The sequence below is a fragment of the Trichomycterus rosablanca genome, chromosome 2, assembly GCF_030014385.1.
Source record: "Trichomycterus rosablanca isolate fTriRos1 chromosome 2, fTriRos1.hap1, whole genome shotgun sequence".
Taxonomy (NCBI): domain Eukaryota; kingdom Metazoa; phylum Chordata; class Actinopteri; order Siluriformes; family Trichomycteridae; genus Trichomycterus; species Trichomycterus rosablanca.
This window is the reverse complement of record NC_085989.1, coordinates 46,220,502-46,241,650: the sequence shown is the minus strand read 5'-3', so window position 1 is coordinate 46,241,650 and position 21,149 is coordinate 46,220,502. Positions and strand designations below refer to the sequence as shown.

General features: G+C 35.6%; 1 protein-coding gene across 3 annotated transcripts in view; it reads left to right on the top strand.

The window, feature by feature from the left end:
* The first annotated feature begins 931 nt into the window (after positions 1-931).
* LOC134334297 (uncharacterized) overlaps positions 932-21,149 on the top strand; it is a 35,523-nt gene continuing 15,305 nt past the window's right edge. For 2 of the 3 annotated variants that reach the window (XM_063016556.1, XM_063016540.1), the window contains exons 1-2: positions 18,189-18,210; positions 20,806-20,943. In XM_063016556.1, coding sequence (XP_062872626.1) covers positions 18,199-18,210; positions 20,806-20,943 — 150 coding nt within the window. In that variant the 5' untranslated portion in view covers positions 18,189-18,198. Of the gene's footprint in view, positions 1,127-18,188; positions 18,211-20,805; positions 20,944-21,149 lie in introns of those variants that run through there. The other variant, XM_063016548.1, reaches the window with a different exon arrangement.

The window sequence follows — 21,149 nt, the reverse complement described above, 5'->3', positions numbered from 1 at the left end:
AGAGTGTAGTTTAATATTAATTGTGTTACTATTAAGTGTTCTTGATTGGGATTTGAAAATAGCATAAAAGATAATCAAATACTAATAATACTAAGAATACCATTGTAAACTCAATAATTTACATAAATTATAATATATAATAAAAACAAAGTGAGATAAACAGAATATGTAGAAGTAGTGCATTAGTAATAGTAAAAGTTTATTTGGCAACCTTCTTGAGAGTAGCGTTTGTGCCATTTCAGTCCAGATGCAAACACATTTCAATTTCAGCCTCCCATTCAGTTGTGCTCTTTTTGTTTTTGACACGAAATAAAGGCATATTGTTTAAATACAAATTAATATTTGGAACTAAAAACACGTAAGTAGATTTTTTACACATTTTTATAAAACTTTGGATAAGTGTTCATTAAATGATTGTAGACAGTTAAACTAGCTGTCATTACTTTTTATTCAGAAATACTAGAATAATAAATTATAATTATTTGAATCTGCTGTGATATTGTATGTATATAAGCTGTGTATTTATATGTGTAATATTTTATTGTAATAATAATAATAATGTATTAACTGTGAACTGACTACGAACAGACTATTACAGTTAGGCTGTTATTCGACAACAGAAAGTAACACTAGGAGTCTGGACACCCCTGGTCACATTTTATGATTTTTACATGTAATGTTTTTAAGTACAAATATGTCAACACATACAGAAAACATGACCATTTCTCTGCAAAGTATGTTATAGTGCATATTTGCTACATTTCAAATAATGTCAAATATAATACAAATGATAAATATAAAAATAAATGTAATATTTCCTCCTGCACATGCACCATATTTGGGCTCTGTAGTTGACGTCACTGTGCAGCGTTAACATTCAGTAACACCCACTGTTCTTGTTCTGCTGCCTTGTGGTACCACGACAGGCGCCATATTAGAGAAGTGCTGTTTTTTATCTTAATAATCCGAGTTTACAACAAACCTGGCTGATTTTTACCAGCATGGATCTGTACTTTATGGATTATAAACTGGGGGAGAGAAATTATGGTGGATTTATTTATAAAGAGAAGCTACAAAGAGCGCTCTCTGATACAGGAACTAACCCGAACTGTGGTGTGTTGTTCAGGTAATTAAATCTATTATTTATTTATTTATTTTTACGTACTGTAAAGTGTATTTATTCAAAGTACAAACACTGGGTACTATCTTGCTGCTGAAAGCTGTTGGGAGTAAAACGAGTAAAAACATGTTTTACATGTTTTAACAATAGACAAAGTATGTTGAACAACAGCAGAGAAAAAAAAAAAAAGTCAGAGGAAATACAATCATCTAAAATAAATCTTGTACCAATAGTATATCATATAAAATAGAAGTCAGTAAAAGATAAATAAGTAAATAAATGAGAATCTCCTTAGAAAATGCTATTCTTATATAAATTTAAAGTGTTTTAAAACAGCTACCAATTTACATAATTTCTTATTTAATGAGGGGCTCAAATAATTAATTGTTTGTAAATATATGTTTTTTTCAAATCTGAATTTATATAAAGAAAGTTGGTAATTTTTTAGCATTTTTAACTTTATGAATATAATATCTAGCTAATATTATTATTAAGTTAATTATATAAGACTCAAGTCGGCCGGAAATTAGGGTTATCGAATATATAAAAAATATATTTACTTTTAATTGGATTATCTTTTCCATTTTTATTCCCCAGAACACATCTGCTCAAAAGGAAAATGTATAGACATATTCAAAAAATAAATGATTAATGGATTCACTAAAGCATTTACAGAAAATACACCCATCAGAAATGTTAATAAATCTACTCAATCTAGCATTGACTGGGTAGCATTTATGAAGTATTTAAAAAACTACATCTATTATTTTATTATTAATTACAATTACGATAAAATTTAAATTAACTTTAAATATTTTTTCATATCTCCAGGTATGTGAGAGATAAGATGGTTCCTAATATATTTGTTATTAATATTTTATCCATTATGTTAATCCCTTCAGTATAAATATTAAGATCTGTGAACAATGTGCTGTTGGGATTGTTAAAAACATCTGGAATAGCATCACACATTTTTTGTATTATATTTTTGAACAAATGTTCCCATTTATATCACAAAATTCTGAAAAAAAGTGCAACATTTTTAATAAGTAAATGGTAAATAAATATTAAATTCTTTTCAAACAATAGTTGGCGGTTTGAATTTTTTTTATTCAAATGTCCCTATAAAGTGTCCAAGCTTCCAGTTAAGCTTTCTGCGTTTGATTTATAAACAATTGATTTACAAGCACAATTTCCCTCCCATAAATGTGTGTTATGGAATAATGAACACATTAGAGGAGTACATGTTATACAGCGAGTTGTTCTCTGCTCCTGAAGCTCCGCCCCTTTCCCCCCCTATCCTCCGCCATGTGTGCATGTGGGTGAACCCCTTGATCTCGCCGCTACGCGGTCACGTGGTTCATGTACCCCTCCAATAGTTCCAAACAATCCCTGCGCGGTCATGTTCTCCTATGGGACAGGCAGCAGTGAATGAAATATTAAACAGTAAATAATAAACATCTGTACAATTTCTGGGTATTTTCACCTGCCTTTACATTTACTGCATCTGCTTTAATGTCAGTTTGGTATATGAAGTGGAAGATTGATGTTTATAATGACTTGTTAATAGGTCGTTCTTGTTACCACACAGTACATTATATTAGCATACATTACATAATGCGATATCATTAAGTAGTAGAGACAAGATACAGTACAGAGATGAAAGAGTTTTTATGTTTTGTTTTTTACATAAACTAATCTCCCTTCACTTTCCTGAGGATTCATAATAATAATCATTTTGGCTAAACACTAAACCATGTGGCTGGATTCATAATGTTTAACTGCACTGAATGAACAGATTCATAAACACACTACCGTACCTTTAACATTATAGTGCAGGTACATGAAATAGCATTCATTCATCTCTTATTTCATGAGTGATTAATAACTGATTCCTACATGTAATACATGAATGAATTAATTATGAATATGCACTAGTTCATTTTGTCTAATGTAAGTGGTGGACAAGGTACACAAACCATGTAGGTGATCCAAGGTAAAATATTACTCCAGTAAAAGCAGTAGTAAAAGTAAACTCTTACTCTTTACCTCCACTAAATTTACCTTCAAATGTACTTAAGTATGAAAGTAAAAGCAGCATGATTTATTATGGCTCTAATGTTTTATGATCATTTCTGTAACAAGACTCTTGATTAATCAACTCATTTTAGGTGAAAAGACTCGTGTGTCATTAATTAAGCTTAACTGACTAAGCTAAATTCAGTTATACCTGTTAATTAAGATAAACATGTAACATTTAGTGCTGAGCAAATGCTAAACAATAACAGTATTAAGTATATTAATGACATTAAATTCATTATTTTTTTAAACAAAGCAACATACAGCTGAAAATGCTTGATAAGTAGTGGAAATGAATGGGGCTCTATGGGTTGTTTGGAACTTTTGAGCAGCCCACGATGCGGAAGCTGAGCAGAAAAAATGTCTCCGCCCCCGTTACAGCGGTTCCCTGTGGGAGTGTCACCACTGTTCTCTCTACCATTCTGGGTGGACCGTGGCATGTCTCCTCTGTCCTCCTCTGTCCTCCTCGTCCACTCCTGTTTAGGGTTGCAGAGTCAGCAGGAGGCGCTCTGTAAAAATTTATAACAAATATATTAGGAATCTTTTTACCCAAAATTTTAGTTTAAGAACTATCTCTCTCATACCTGGAGATATTAAGAATGATAGTTAATTTGGACTTTATCGTATAAATGTATAATTAATAATAAAATAAGAGATGTGTAGTTTTCAAAATACTTTATAAACGCTACCCAGTCAATGCTAGATTGAGTAGATTTATTAACATTTTTGTCAGGTGTATCTTCTGTGAATGCTTTAATGAATCCATTAATCATTTATTTTTTGAATGTGTTTATACATTCTCCTTTTGGGTCGATGTGTTCTGGGATTTGGGGAATTTCCGGCCGATTGAGTCTTATATAATTAACTTAATAACAATATTAGCTAAATATTATATTTATAAAGTTAAAAATGCTAAAAAAAAAATTACCATCTTTTATTTCTTTTATAAATTCAGATTTGAAAATATATTTATAAACAATTAATTCTTTGAGCGCCTCATTAAATAAGAAATTATGTAAATTGGAAACTGTTTTCAAACACTTTAAATTTATATAAGAATAGCATTTTCTAAGGAGATTCTCATTTATTGACTTATTTATCTTTTATTGACTTCTATTTTATATGAAATACTATTGCTTCAAGTCTTTTTTGCTGATTGTAATTCCTCTGTCTTGGTTTTTTTTCTTTTATGTTTATATTTTTAATTTCTCTGCTGTTGTTTAACATACTATGTATATTGTAAAAATTAGTGCGAAACTATATGTGATATGTTACAGAATATGTATGCTTCTATAATATTGTTGATTTGAAAAAAAAAAAAAAAAAAGAGTTGCTTTGTGTGAATGTAGCCTAGTTATCCATTCTAGCTGGTGTAATATACTGTCCTCTGCCAAGGAGGCTTTATGTTTTAGTTTTTTTGTAAACCACAGATTGTTCAGAGCAGAGAGAGTAAGATACATTGTTTGTGTTGCCTGGGCCATGTAGAAAAATATGGACAAAATGTGGGTCGCTTGAAAAAGAGTCTGAAGAAACATGCTCTTATTTATAATAGAAATTAATTTTTTATCAGAGATGGGATTACTGTATATTTTTACCCTGTGTTTACCTGTCACAGTGGCCAGTCAGTTCAGTAAATTATGAAAAGACGGAATATTAATTTTCGATATAATAGCTATAAATTATAAATAATATTATAAGTACTTAGACTGAGTGTATTTTAATCTGATGTTTGTTACAATGCTTAACAAAGTACACTCGATGAGAAATGTCATTATATTTTATAGTAGAGTCTAGGGCTGGGCGATATATCGAGATTTTATAAAATATCGATATATTTTCATACGTAATATAAGATAAGACAATATCGCGTATATCGATATAGATGTTGCGTTCCAGTTAGATCCGACAGTTCGTCTTTCTCTTCTCCCAGTTTGTCTCTGCACATGTTCACCTGCCCCGCCCCTCTCCCTCACTGCCCTGCCTCTCTCCCTCACTGAACACAACTCTCTCCCTCACTGAACACAACTCTCTCCCTCACTGAACACAACTCTCTCCCTCACTGAACACAACTCTCTCCCTCACTGAACACAACTCGCCCCTCCCCACCGCTTCACCAGTAAGTCCTGCAGGCAGCGATAGCGTGGAGACGGATAAAGACATGACATAAGCTATCGAAGAGGAGCTGCTTAGTAAAAAGAAAAATAATGGCTCAGTTATTTGGAGATGGTTCGGATTCAAAGTGTCAGATGAGCAGCAGAATAATGTATTCTGTAGAGAAAGCCGAAAACAAGTCCAGACAAAATCTTCGTGCTCCGTGTACCTTCATTCATTTTTCACTTCAAATCCCAAAGTTGAAAAACAAGAAAACGAGTCGTTATTCGTTTCAAAAACCAATATAAACATACAAGCGCATGCATGGGCTGACATGCACGTTAGTTTATACTGGATGATATCCCGACGTCCGAGACTCATTTATTTATTTATCTTCTATTATAATATTTCTTGTTCTCAGCCAATAAACATCCAAAAATTAATAAAATTGCATGAACTAACTCTGCAGTAAACAAGGAGCAAACAGCAATTAAACAACAAATAAAGCTGTTAAATAATAATAAAGTGCATGAAGCAGAACGCTGATTAAAATGCATTAAATGTTGTAATAGTTACACAGTAACATGAACGATTAGTTCTGCCTGTATTACAGAACTGAGTTCTATACAGTAAAATAAAATATTAATGTAAATGTTGTGGCGACTGATGTAAAAACAATGTATAAAGTCCAAACATGTGAGGGGGTAACGAGAACGCTACTTTTAAAGTCATTCAAGCTCAGTGCAAAGCACGCAAGCTCACACAAGCACAGCTGGAAACTGTCAATTTCTGATATCTTCCCTACACACTCGCTCCCTGCGCCATATAGTACACTTTACATTCTTAATGGGCCAGACATTATATTTGTAATTCACATTACAGGACAGGTGAGACGTTAGAAAACAACAAACTTTTTCTTACAATAGTTTTTTTTTTTTCTTAAGGAAAAATAGTTCTTGTGTGAAGTAGGGCTGGGCGATATATCGAGATTTTATAATATATCGATATATTTTCATACGCGATATAAGATAAGACAATATCGCGTATATCGATATAGATGTTGTGTTCTATTTAGATCCGACAGTTCGTCTTTCTCTTCTCTCAGTTTGTCTCTGCACATGTTCACCTGCCCCGCCCCCCTCCCTCACTGCCCCGCCCCTCTCCCTCACTGCCCTGCCTCTCTCCCTCACTGAACACAACTCTCTCCCTCACTGAACACAACTCTCTCCCTCACTGAACACAACTCTCTCCCTCACTGCCCCGCCTCTCTCCCTCACTGAACACAACTCCCCCCTCCCCACCGCTTCACCAGTAAGTCCTGCAGGCAGCGATAGCGTGGAGACGGATAAAGACATGACAGAAGCTATCGAAGAGGAGCTAATTAGTAAAAAGAATAATAATGGCTCAGTTATTTGAAGATGGTTCGGATTCAAAGTGTCAGATGAGCAGCAGAATAATGTATTCTGTAGAGAAAGCCGAAAACAAGTCCAGACAAAATCTTCGTGCTCCGTGTACCTTCATTCGTTTTTCACTTCAAATCCCAAAGTTGAAAAACAAGAAAACGAGTCGTTATTCGTTTCAAAAACCAATATAAACATACAAGCGCATGCACGGGCTGACATGCACGTTAGTTTATACTGGATGATATCCCGACGTCCGAGACTCATTTATTTATTTATCTTCTATTATAATATTTCTTGTTCTCAGCCAATAAACATCCAAAAATTAATAAAATTGCATGAACTAACTCTGCAGTAAACAAGGAGCAAACAGCAATTAAACAACAAATAAAGCTGTTAAATAATAATAAAGTGCATGAAGCAGAACGCTGATTAAAATGCATTAAATGTTGTAATAGTTACACAGTAACATGAACGATTAGTTCTGCCTGTATTACAGAACTGAGTTCTATACAGTAAAAGAAAATATTAATGTAAATGTTTTGGCGACTGATGTAAAAACAATGTATAAAGTCCAAACATGTGAGGGGGGTAACGAGAACGCTACTTTTAATGTCAGACAAGCTCAGTGCAAAACACGCAAGCTCACACAAGCACAGCTGGAAACGATCAATTTCTGTTATCTTCCCTACACACTCGCTCCCTGCGCCACCATATGTACCCTAAGGTCCTGTTGTTGTTGTGTGTTGTCTGAGTGTTGTGATTATACAAATACTTTTTTGTATAATGTAAATCTGTGTAGTGTGTACTATTACTTACTTTTTGACTTTGATTCATGTAACTTGCTACTGAGGCCTTAATTTCCTTCGGGATTAATAAAGTATCTATCTATCTAATTCAGGGGTGGGCAATTAATTATTACAGGGGGCCACATAAGAAACTGTTATTGTTGTTGAGGGCCGGACCAATAGGGTGAATTTAATTCTGCTCAGTATTAATAAGATTTCTTCTTATTGCCTAAATTTTACAGTTCTGATAAGCTGTTACTGCTAGAGTAAGAGTCGATGTTACAATCAAAATGTAAAAGCAGGCAGAGTAAAAACATCAACATTATTTCACTATGTAATCAACTTTTTGTGACCAAAATGTGCATTAACTTTACACAAAGTGCTGTTGCTATTTGGAGATCACAAAGCTCAAAGATGTGTAAAACTTTATAAAAAGTTTGTGTTGGTTTGCAGTTTAGTTAGTGAAGCTTGATGTGATGCTCTGCCTTGTTCAAGTTACATTTAATTGTTGCAGTTTTTCATTTTCAAATAACCCAGGGTCTGAGTTTAATGACTGCAATTGTGACTGCTTTTATATAATAAACTTTTTTTTCGTGTTAAAATAATTAATGGTCTAAGTTTAATGACTGCAGTATTTTCACCGTATTTGTTTAATTCACTGGTTTTTTTTGTTTAAAACATTAAGGGCTATGTTTAATTATTGCAGTATTAACTGTTTAATTTACTGTTTTTCCGTGTTAAAAAAAGTAATGGTCTAAATTTAATGATTGCAGTATTTTCACTGTATTTGTTTGATTTACTGTTTTTCCGTTTTTAATTAAGGGCTACGTTTAATGATTGCAGTTTAATTATTTTACTCTTTGGAATTTACCACAACTGAAACATGCTGTCGGCATCATCCCAGGCTCCCTCCCTAAATGACACTTTATGGTGCGTGTGTGTTAGCAGTCCGAGGGATGTAGAGTGTAAGTTTTTAGACTGGGGTGACTTGAGATTTTGCATATTTTAAAAGGGTGCCGTGACTGAAAAAAGGTTGAGAAACACTGTTGTAGTCCGTCAGTGTTTTGATTCTGTTCCGCATGCTGCGGGGGTTGTTGTTCTCGAAGTGCTCCTCAATACGCTGTTTGTATCTGCGTTTGGCCTTTGATGCCTTTTTTGAGGTTCCTTCGAGCTATGGAATAAGCATGTCTGTCTCCAGTTCTGAAGGCTGTATCACATCTTTTAATCAGAGCCTGTCCATACCTGTACAGTTTTGATTGTTGGTAGAGTCCTGCAGATCAAAGGTCTGTACTAGGGCTGGGCGATATATCGAGATTTTATAAAATATCGATATATTTTCATACGTGATATAAGATAAGACAATATCGCATATATCGATATAGATGTTGCGTTCCAGTTAGATCAGACAGTTCGTCTTTCTCTTCTCCCAGTTTGTCTCTGCACATGTTCACCTGCCCCGCCCCCCTCCCTCACTGCCCCGCCCCCTCCCTCACTGCCCTGCCTCTCTCCCTCACTGAACACAACTCGCCCCTCCCCACCGCTTCACCAGTAATTCCTGCAGGCAGCGATAGCGTGGAGACGGATCAAGACACGACAGAAGCTATCGAAGAGGAGCTGCTTACTAAAAAGAAAAATAATGACTAATTTTGGAATTATTTGGATATGGTTCGAATTCAAAGTGTCAGATGAGCAGCAGAATAATGTATTCTGTAGAGAAAGCCGAAAACAAGTCCAGACAAAAGGTTCCAGCTCCGTGTACCTTCATTCGTTTTTCACTTCAGATCCCAAAGTTAAAAAACAAGAAAACGAGTCGTTATTTGTTTTAAAAACCAAAAATATCGAGATATAATTTTTGATCCATATCGCCCAGCCCTAGTCTGTACACTGTGGTCAGGTTCAGTGTGATGTGGTCTGAAAGTTCGAGGTGTGCAGATGCTGTAGCTTTGTATGCATGTGGGATGTTTATGTACACCTGATTCCGAATGTTTCTTTCTCTCGTGGGAAAATGCACACATTTATGAGATTTCGGCATGACCGACTTCAGGTCTGTGTGGTTAAAGTCCCCTGCCACAATAACAATTCCGTTTGAAACCATAATAACGCGCCTAAGAATAGGGTCTAAATCACACACTAAAGATAATCAATAAACATAGTACAAGAAATTGCATACACTGTATTTAGGAAGAAACTATAGAACATGCACTACTACATAGTGAAAGTTATGAACAAGCAAGAAATAACCTTTTTCAATCCTTGGAAATGGCTCAACATTACAGTTTTACACTAGCTGGATTAGGCAGGCAGGTAGGTCGGCAGGTAGGTAGGTAGGCAGGCAATGTATCCCGAAGGAAATTATTGGTCTCCAGTAGTTTAACAAGGAACAGAAAACAAATTAAGTAAGTAAGGAAGGTGCATTTGAACAGCATATGGTATGCAACAGACAAACAGTATGTGCAAATTGTGCATCTGGTACATGTAATAGAAGCAGAAGTGTATCTATTCTTATAAACAATATATCCACGATTTTCCAGGGAACCCAATGGGGGCTGCCATGACACCTCCCTATTTCTGTTTGCCGGTTTTTCGTTTCCGGTCACGTTAGATTTGCTGTAGGGCTGGGCGATATATCGAGATTTTATAAAATATCGATATATTTTCATACGTGATATAAGATAAGACAATATCGCATATATCGATATAGATGTTGTGTTCCAGTTAGATCCGACAGTTCGTCTTTCTCTTCTCCCAGTTTGTCTCTGCACATGTTCACCTGCCCCGCCTCTCTCCCTCACTGCCCCGCCTCTCTCCCTCACTGAACACAACTCTCTCCCTCACTGAACACAACTCTCTCCCTCACTGAACACAACTCTCTCCCTCACTGAACACAACTCGCCCCTCCCCACCGCTTCACCAGTAAGTCCTGCAGGCAGGTGATAGCATGGAGACGGATAAAGACATGACACAAGCTATCGAAGAGGAGCTGCTTACTAAAAAGAATAATAATTACTCTTTTTGGAATTATTTGGAGATGGTTCGAATTCAAAGTGTCAGATGAGCAGCAGAATAATGTATTCTGTAGAGAATGCCGAAAACAATTCCAGACCAAAGTGAAAAAACAAGAAAACGAGTCGTTAATCGTTTTAAAAACCAACACAAGCGCATGCACGCGCTGACATGTACGTATTTACTTCACATTAAGTGTTGAGAAAGTAATAATAACGTAACGGTGCGTCTCCTGTTGTTCTGACTCTTGTGTTTGTATATGTGATGTGCATATATTTGCTCTATCTGTAAATACAAACATTATGGGAGTGATTTCTGTACTGGATGTTGTACGTGGTTGTGTTAGTTTATACTGGACGATCGCCCGACGTCCGACACGTCATTTATTTATTTATCTTCTATTATAGTATTTCTTGTTGTCGGCCAATAAACAACCAAACATTATTAAATTGCATGAACTAACTCTGCAGTAAACAAGGAGCAAACAGCAATTAAACAACAAATAAAGCTGTTAAATAATAATACAGTGCATGAAGCAGAACGCTGATTAAAATGCATTAAATGTTGTAATAGTTACACAGTAACATGAACGATTAGTTCTGCCTGTATTACAGAACTGAGTTCTATACAGTAAAAGAAAATATTAATGTAAATGTTAATGTTGTGGCGACATATACATAAAATAATGTATAAAGTCCAAACATGGGGGGGTGGGGGGTTAACGAGGGGTTTACTTTAACAGGGTTTTACTTTTAATGTCACACAAGCTCAGCCGGAAACCGTGTCATTCCAACATCTTCCCTACACACTCGCTCCCTGCGCCCTATAGTACACTTAACATTCTTAAAGGACCAGACAATATATTTGTAATTCACATTAGACGACAGGAGATGCCTTAGAAAACAACTTTTTTTTTTCTTAGAGTAGCTCTTTTTTTTTTTTTTTTTTTTTTAAGGAAAAATAGTTCTTGTGTGAAGCTTCCCCAGCATGAATATTAATAAAAGTGCCTGTAAAAAAATTGGAACATGTAGCTTTGTCTCAGAAGTGTCTTTTTGTTATTACCTTATGGGATAAAAAAATATCGAGATATATATATATAGTATATCGCCATTCAGAAAAAAATATCGAGATATTATTTTTGATCCATATCGCCCAGCCCTAATTTGCTGTAGTACTAACTACAACATTATTAAACTATTTTGGTAAGAACTGCATGGTTTAAATATGAGCTCGGGCCACAACAACTCAGAGAAATTAAAGCTGTTATTGTAAAGTACATGCTTTAAACACCAGCGGATTTGTAAACACTGTCCGTGCCCTGCGCCTTATGTGTTACATTCCATAATAATATAGTAATAATATTAATTATATTATAATTATTATTAATTAATATTAATAATATTATATATAATATCGTATAATGCAGTTTCACTTTGTATGGTCCAAAATTTTAGAGAGCGTTACCGTTTGCTGTTCCCAGTTCATTGATTTAGTAAATTAAACAACGCAACGCGTTTTATTCTGTCCCTTCAGCTCCACTTTCCTACTTTACATCCACTCATGAACCAATATAAGTATACACTGTTGCAGAAGTAAAAACAATCAACAAATTAGTCGTTATACATTGTTTATTATTTCAAATGTTTCACAGCAGTTAGAATGTTCCTAGGCTCATCCCTACCTTCCACAACTTCCCTAACCCTGCAATGCACGAGTAACCCACCGTCTCCACTATTTTTTTACATTTTTACATTTTCATCATTTAGCAGAAGCTTTTATCCAAAGCGACTTACACAGTGAGCGGAACACCATGAGCAATTGAGGGTTAAGGGCCTTGCTCAGGGACCCAACAGTGGCAACTTGATGGTGGCGGGGCTTGGACCGGCAACCTTCTGTTTACTAGTCCAGTACCTTAACCACTGAGCTATCACTGAGCTATTTTGTTACTATATAGGTAGTTGTGTGCCTCTATGTGCTTTTATAGTTCCGTAGCTCCTCACCGTCTACAGCTTCGGAAAAGACGAAATGGTTCACTATATCAATATAGCTAACCTCATGTCATCTACCCACTCTGTAAGCGTGGGACACTGTCAGAACACGCTCACCACAGCTTCTTAAAATGTCCTCACTGTCGAGTGCTAGGGATTAATAAAGGACTCAGTTTTAACTTAAACAAAACTGCTTTATTGTTCGGAGCATCAGATTGCAGAAACGCAGAACATGCGAGTGAGCAGGGTGCGTTCCAACAACAGACCGAGAGGAGGGAATAAGGGTACACACTTCAAAGTGCACTCGTCTAACAAAATGCATAAATAGACAGTCGCTCTACACTTACTATCCAACCACCTAACGTTTTTGGCCATGTTTGTTAAAAAAAAAAACAGTTACGAATGACCACTACTTCTGTCGTTCAGAACGTAAACACTGTAACCGGAAGTCAAAAATCGGCTTCAGCTACGAATCACGGGAAAGGTCAAAGTTCAGGAAAATCGTGGCTACAGATATTTGTCCGGAATCGCATACTTCCATACTCAATAGTACGCGAAATGTGTACGCGAGAGCGGTTAGTATGTCCGAATACACAGTATACACAAAGAGGTACGCGAGAAGTACCCGGATGACCTACTTATTGGGCAGCCATGTTTGAGTATGCAAGCGAAGCACACTTGCGGTCCGCTAATGTATCCCATAATGCAACTGGAGCTGCGTAGGCGTTCGAAGCGTAATAAGAAACAAGAGAGATAGCGGTCCTCTGTTTACAAGTGTAAGTGAGATAAATAAAATAAAACATTTTAAAGACGAATTAATAACAAAAACACGATAAATATCCAAAAGTTTGGCGAGTGGGGTTTGTAATGAGTCTGTAACCATGGTGATATTACGTCATCACGTCACACGTCATCACTTGGAAACGTTGGAAAGATGGCGGATGTAGTGCGTAGCAGTGTTGTGTGCATACTGCATACTTCTGTACTGGAAGTATGTACTTTTTTACCTGCAGAGTAGTGCATACTTCCTCCAATCTAGTACATACTCTCTAAGTATGCGATTCCGGACGCAGCCATAGACCGTTTCAATGAGGTAAACAATAACAACGCTACTGCGCATGTCTGTTCCTTCAGCCTCTCCGGTAGCGCCATTTTTAAATATCCATCCAGCTGTCAACATGACGAGCTCGTACTTTGCGAGTCTCCCGAACGCGGAACAAACGCGATATAAGCAGAAATGAATGATAGATCATCAAGTATCTTTACCAGCCCCGTTTGAGGAGAATTTAAGAAGTCAGTGTTTTTCCTCTGACTTAAAACGTTTGCCTGAGGTAACAGACCCAGACGTGTATCACTACCTCGTTGAAACGGAGTGTGTTTACACCAGAGAGGCAGTGAAAGCATACCGCAGTTTGGACGCATACAATTCATTATTAAAATCATTATTGTGTCATCTCCCCTTTTACATTCTGTGAAAAGAGCCATTATAATATAATAATAATCTGACAGACAAACCACAGTGAATTACTTCTCATCTGAATTAGAACATATTAGCTAATGCTGAAACGATTTTTTTATAGCCTAACTGGAAATACATGAAATATTTCACAGTAAGCACAATGAATTCATAAATAGTTCTACTTTTGTAATACAAAAAGTAAATAATGTTTCTTTACAGGTCTGCATGTCATTTAATAATTGAGCTAAGAGCTGTTAATATAATTCCATATAGTGATATTTCCCCCAAATATAGTCCTATAAAGTTATGGCTTTTACACCATATTATAAGGGGAATGTAAACTTTTTAAGGCTTATGTTAGGTTTATGTTTATTCTGTTCTTTTCAAATACAAATATTAAGTGCCTGTGTATTTTAGTACACTTAAGCTAAACGTCAGGGACAAGTCACACAGCGTTCAAGTGAGTACATTTGTTCACAATATTTTATTATGAAAACGTTGCTATATATTACATTTATTATAAGAGTTGATAGTGGGTATCCAGTCGTCTCTCTTTCAATCCAAGCGTTTCGCTGTGCGTTGTCTTTTGGAAATCTGTACACCTTAATTTCTGAAAGCAAGTTTGTACCTGGCCTGAGGGAACATCCGACAACAGAACAACACGGTCCTAACTTTAATTTAGACATACTGTCAATAAATCAGACCTGAACTAACGCAAAAGAATCGAAGCAGTTGTGCTCAATCGCTGCTGTTCTGAGTTATGTTTACCGCCAAGCGGAAGCGTCTTAGGAACAGCTACGTCACTTCCTGGACTCGTGAATATTCATTTTGAAACGGTCTTGGAATAAATTGGAATAAATGTAGAGATAAGGATATTGCTATAGTTATAAATATATACAGTGTATCGGTTATAAATATATACAATGTATCGGTTATAAATATATACAATGTATCGGTTATAAATATATACAATGTATCGGTTATAAATATATACAATGTATCGGTTATAAATATATACAATGTATCGGTTATAAATATATACAATGTATCGGTTATAAATATATACAATGTATCGGTTATAAATATATACAATGTATCGGTTATGGATATATACTGGTGCTGGTCATAAAATTAGAATATCATGAAAAAGTTTATTTATTTCAGTAATTCCATTCAAAAAGTCAAACTTGTATATTATATTCATTCATTACACACAGACTGATATATTTCAAATGTTTATTTCTTTTAATGTTGATGATTATAACTGACAACTAATGAAAACCCCAAATTCAGTATCTCAGAAAATTAGAATATTACTTAAGACCAGTACAAAAAAAGGATTTTTAGAAATGTTGTAGTGATGGGAATTTCGGCTCCTTTTGGAGAGACGATTCTTTTGGCTCGGCACACTAATACCCCTTTTCCACCGACGCGGCACGGAGCCCGTTCCGGTTCCCGAACTTGATTTTGAACCGGTTCCGCGTGTTTCCACCACTGTTTCCAAAGAGGTTCCAGACAGTGAACTAGCGGGCCAATCTGGCACCACAGAATACTTGGTTTTTCAGCCCGAACCGTGACGTCCATCGGTGGGCGTGTCGTGTTGTACAGCATAGCGACAGCAACAATGGCGTCCGCTGGTGTCTCGTATGGAGTTTATCGTTGCATTTTTATCTTTGAAACTTCACCTGATTAAATGTTTAGCCAGTTTGCAGCTGACATTTTTAAAGTGCATTTAAAAAGGTGAATTGTGTGATATATCGTGATAAAAGTGACCCGGACAGAACGAAACACGCTTAACGTGAAAAATAAAGCGTGAAGCTTTTTCAACTTCCCGAGCTGCATCAACACCACACGTGTAAATCCAGTTAAACACAGATACATGTGGTATTTTAGACTGGATTTGATGGTTATTTCACACAGAAAAATGTTCATGTTGTGGAACTTTAATGATGTTTTATCGCTCGAGTCGAGCGATGAGTAACCCGGCTATCTGCGCCGCGAGTCGCGGTGAAAACGAAGCGCAAAACGCTTCTCACATCAGTGAACTAAAGAAAACAACAACTGATACAAACACGTCACGTCTTCTTATCACCGATTGTTAGATCGCTGCTTTTTACATAAAAACAAACATCTGTAACAGCAGCACAAATGCTCGCACATAATCCACACACTCCGCCATGTTATTATTACTGCTCTAGACTCTTAGTAAGTAACGCCCACTGTTGATGACGCTGCTTGGTTCTCAAAAACTGGTGGAAACGCGCGTCGGTTCTCTACAGAACACCAAGGTTCAGAGAAACCCGAACAGAACCGGTTCTAGAACCATGTTTTTTTTGGTGGAAAAGGGGTATAAAAAGAGCCGGCTCTTTCGGCTCCCAAGTGGCTCCTTAGATTTTTTCGTTGCTTAAATTAATTTATTACTAAATTACATGTAAAATGAATTACTAATGTAAAAAAACATTGTATCAAATGTTTATTATTTAAATTGCTTTATCTATATACTCAACATGGAACAGAGTGCTCCAACAATAAATTATAAAATACAAAAACAAAGACCCATCTCAATTAGACAAAAAGATCTGATTGTGTATATTATTTGAACGTTTGCATCTAGAGTGGGACGGCATGTTGGCTAAGTGGTTGGCACTGTCGCCTCACGGCAAGAAGGTCCTGGGTTCGATCCCCAGGTGAAGAGCCTGGGTCCTTTCTGTGTGGAGTTTGCATGTCTTTCCCGTGTCCGCGTGGGTTTTATATATATATATATATATATATATATATATATGTATATATATATATATATATATATATGTATATATATATATATATATATATATATATATATATATATATGTATATGTATATATATATATATATATATGTATATATATATATATATATAAATAAATATATAACATAGAATAAGGTAGGAATGAGTACAGCAGCAACCTAGCAACAGCAGCAACCTAGCAGTGGTGTATATATATATATATATATATATATATATATATGTATATATATATATATATATATATATATATATATGTATATATATATATATATAAATAAATATATAACATAGAATAAGGTAGGAATGAGTACAGCAGCAACCTAGCAACAGCAGCAACCTAGCAGTGGTGGGGCTTGAACCAGCAACCTTTGGATTAGTAGTCCTGTGCCTTAACTACTAGGCTACGGCTTGCCCTACATACATATATAATTTAATTATCAAGTTATTAAAAGAAATAGAAATATTGCGTTATACAGCCCAGTCGGTGGCGGTAATGCACCTTCAAATTAAAGGAAGAAGAAGACATTTAATTCGTGATGTTCTCTCAGCTTCTTTACAGCAGCATCGTGAAGTCTGCTTAGCATTAGCTTAGCATTAGCTTAGCATAGCATTAACCTGCGGAGGAGCGTATATTGCTGTGATTATAACCGCGGTGAATTCCCTCGGTAGAAAGAACGGTCTGCATCGCAATCCGGTGAGCAGTGTTTCTCTGTAATGTCTGTGTGTGTGCACCAGCTGTCGTGGATGTAGATGCGCACACCTCCACCTTCCCAGCGTCGGGAACAGAGCGATTCAGCCAGGTTTCTGTAATGATCACCACACAGTTGTTCTTATCGTGTGATCCTTTTATTCTTTAATGCAGATGAGTTGTGCTGGAGTGTATGAGCAGCTCACCGCTACTGCTACATGCGTATACTTACATACTTATACTTACGTGTGTGTGTGTGTGTGTGTGTGTGTGTGTGTGTGTGTGTGTGTGTGTGTGATTCTTGGGGGAACTTTTACGTCCCTAGGTTACACATTTGTGTTAAAAATACTTAATTACAAAACAAATATTTTAGGTATTAAAAAGATCATTCATTGCATCACTAAAAAAAAATACTTACCATAATAATTATGATTTCCATTTTTATGATGATTTAAACATCAATGTTTTGCTCCTTTGGCCTCGTCCCCAACCCAGAATTTAAAACTTCTCTGCAATAATAAAATGATAAAAAGTGATCAATTACAATAAAATCACAATATGAGTTTTATAATAACTTAAAAAGAAACAAAATGTAATATTTTTTTTTCATATTTGTACAACCCATGCATATTTTTGAGCAATATATTACCGTCCCCAGCATTATCGTCATTACCGCAACAGTGTATGGTTTCTGTAGGGAATCATTTAAAGGTAACACTTGTTTATGTTGTAACCATGGAAACAAAGACTTGCAAGGAAGCATATGCCAGCCATGAGAGAAGATTGACATTTTAATGTCTGGAAATGTGAGTAATTTAACCATGTATTCCTCCTGATCATAGAGTATATTTATTCAGCGTCATTACCATTTACATCAATATGGCAGTACTTTACCAAAAAAAAAGAAAAAATTACACATTATTTATAAGTATTTAAAGTGCAGCTTGTACTAGCTGTTGACTAGCTTTAGCAAATCCACTTTTTCTTTAAAAAAGTAAAAATTGTCATTACTAACACATAATGACATTTTGCTATGCCACTTCGCAAATAAATATGAAATATTAAAATTCTATATAAGCTCAATTGTAGCCATCATTAAGTCTTTGCTCTAAAGCATGTAAGCATTATCTTGACATAATTAAAACTAAGTTATTACTAATTTTATTTTTTAAAAGTTAAGATGGTCAAAAGAGCCCGCAATTGCAGAATCATTATTGTATGTGTAAGCTACTCAGTTTCGTTGTACACTGTGCAATGACAACAGTGTTTCCCCACGGCCCCCATCCGTTGCAGCGCAAATTTAATTAAAAAGCAAGGAAGAATACATACACTACATCTACTTACACATCTACAACACTTACCTATCTAATTGTGTTAACATTTGAGAATGAGTAACATTAGACAAGTCTCTGATATCACAAATATATATTCATGCAACCAGTAAGCACTTTAAAATAGTGTAGTAGCCACAATTAATTTTACATAGCCTACTCACAAAAAGTTAGGGATATTTGGCTTTCAAGTGAAATTTATGGAAAACGTAAAAAGTTCACACTACAGTGATATTATATCATGAAAGTCAGGCATTTAAGTAGAAGCATGCAATGGTGATTTCCTCATCTCAAACAATTTATTGAAACAAAAGCCAGCAACACTGGTGTGTATACCCCAACAAAAAATGTCAATGTCTCAATAACTTGTCATGTGCCCTTGAGCATCAATTACAGCTTGACAACGACGTCTCTGCTGTTCACAAGTCGAATTATTGTCTGCTGAGGCATGGCATCCCACCCATTGAGGTTCTGGGGTACAGAGTTACGAGCCTCTACACGGTGACTCGGCTGATCCCATAGGTTTTCTATGTGATTCAGGTCTGGAGAAAGTGCAGGCCACTCCATTTGAGGTACCCCAGTCTCCAGCAGCCGTTCCCTAATGATGTGTCTATTTTTTAAAGCCAACCTCTGGATATGACGCCGAACACGTGGACTCAACTTCTTTGGTCGACCCTGGCGAAGCCTGTTCCGAGTGGAACCTGGGGTGTTAGCAATCTTCTTATAGCCCAGGCCATCTTTGTGGAGAGCAACAATTCTATTTCTCACATCCTCAGAGAGTTCTTTGCCATGAGGTGCCATGTTGAATATCCAGTGGCCAGTATGAGAGAATTGTACCCAAAACACCAAATTTAACAGCCCTGCTCCCCATTTACACCTGGGACCTTGACACATGACACCAGGGAGGGACAACGACACATTTGGGCACAATTTGGACACAATTTGCACATGTTCACTGTGGGGTGTACTCACTTATGTTGCCAGCTATTTAGACATTAATGGCTGTGTGTTGAGTTATTTTCAGAAGACAGTAAATCTACACTGCTATACAAGCTGTACACTGACTACTCTAAGTTATATCCAAGTTTCATGTCTATAGTGTTGTCCCATGAAAAGATATAATGAAATATTTGCAGAAATGCGAGGGGTGTACTCACTTTTGTGATACACTGTGTATATATATATATATATATATATATATATATATATATATTTGAAGAAAAAAGCTTATAGTGTGGCTGTGGATGGATAAAAAATAACTTCATTGCATAAATTAATCACACTTGTTTCTTAAGACTGAATTTAAAATAAAAGAATCAATGTAAGAACAACACAATCAACACAACCCAAATTATATTTATATTCAATACTTTTTTTAATTGCAACAATATTCTGTGATAAAGTTGTTAAAGTTAAAATACTAGTTATTCTTTGTATGGAGAGGAATAAAACAAATACATGTGTAGTGTAGTATACTTGACCATCTAGACAGAGGAATCTTTTTTTCTTTATTATAATTATCTCAGTGTAGTTTTGATGATTTCTGAATTAAAATCTCTTAATTTACCAAATAAATGTTGGGGTCAATCTTGGTCATATGATTATGAGTTAAAAATGAACACATTGGCCTTGACAGCACTGTTTTAAAGCTTAGAATCTAAACAGATTTCATTCATTAGGCAGTATGTGCCAAAGCGAAAATAACATTCTAAATGTTTTCAACTGTAAAACCTCTCTAACTTAACATTAGCTAGTTTAATCTAATTTTCTTTCTTTCCTTCTTTCTTTTTCTCTTTCTCTCTCTCCTCTGCTTTTGTAATTGTGGTTTAATGTAATTATACAAATTCTGATGGAGCGGCGGCAATAATTAAGCTGCGGCAGGTCGCCACAGCAAAGTACATGTAGCGGAAACACTGTCCTGCCATGTTACTTTGACACGTACCACCAACTGAGAAATGAACTGTGTTCAGTGGGAAAGCGAGATTAATATTATTAAAACTCATAATATTTATGGTAATTGAAATATACATTAAGTGATTTGATTTGATCATTTGTGCAATTCCTTTCCAGATTTCTACAATGTACACACTTCTACTTTTATATTTTACTTGTGATGGAATCAGCCAGAAGAATGGATACAAGTATAATGTGTTATCCAATATATCATCTGAATCCCTCTTAAAGTGTGAGAACCGCTGGTATGCCCAGGTGAGAACTGTGTTCTAACAGCATTTATGTACTGTAATTTATTATGACCCGTGATCATGATTTTTGTTTGTAAATACCAGACATAGGTGTGGATGTACATGATAGTGATTATTTATAATTATAGTAATTGCCTGTTCAATATTTAATTCTATGCTATGCTATACATAATTTGTAAAACATTACCTTTGTGGCGAGTCTTAAATAAT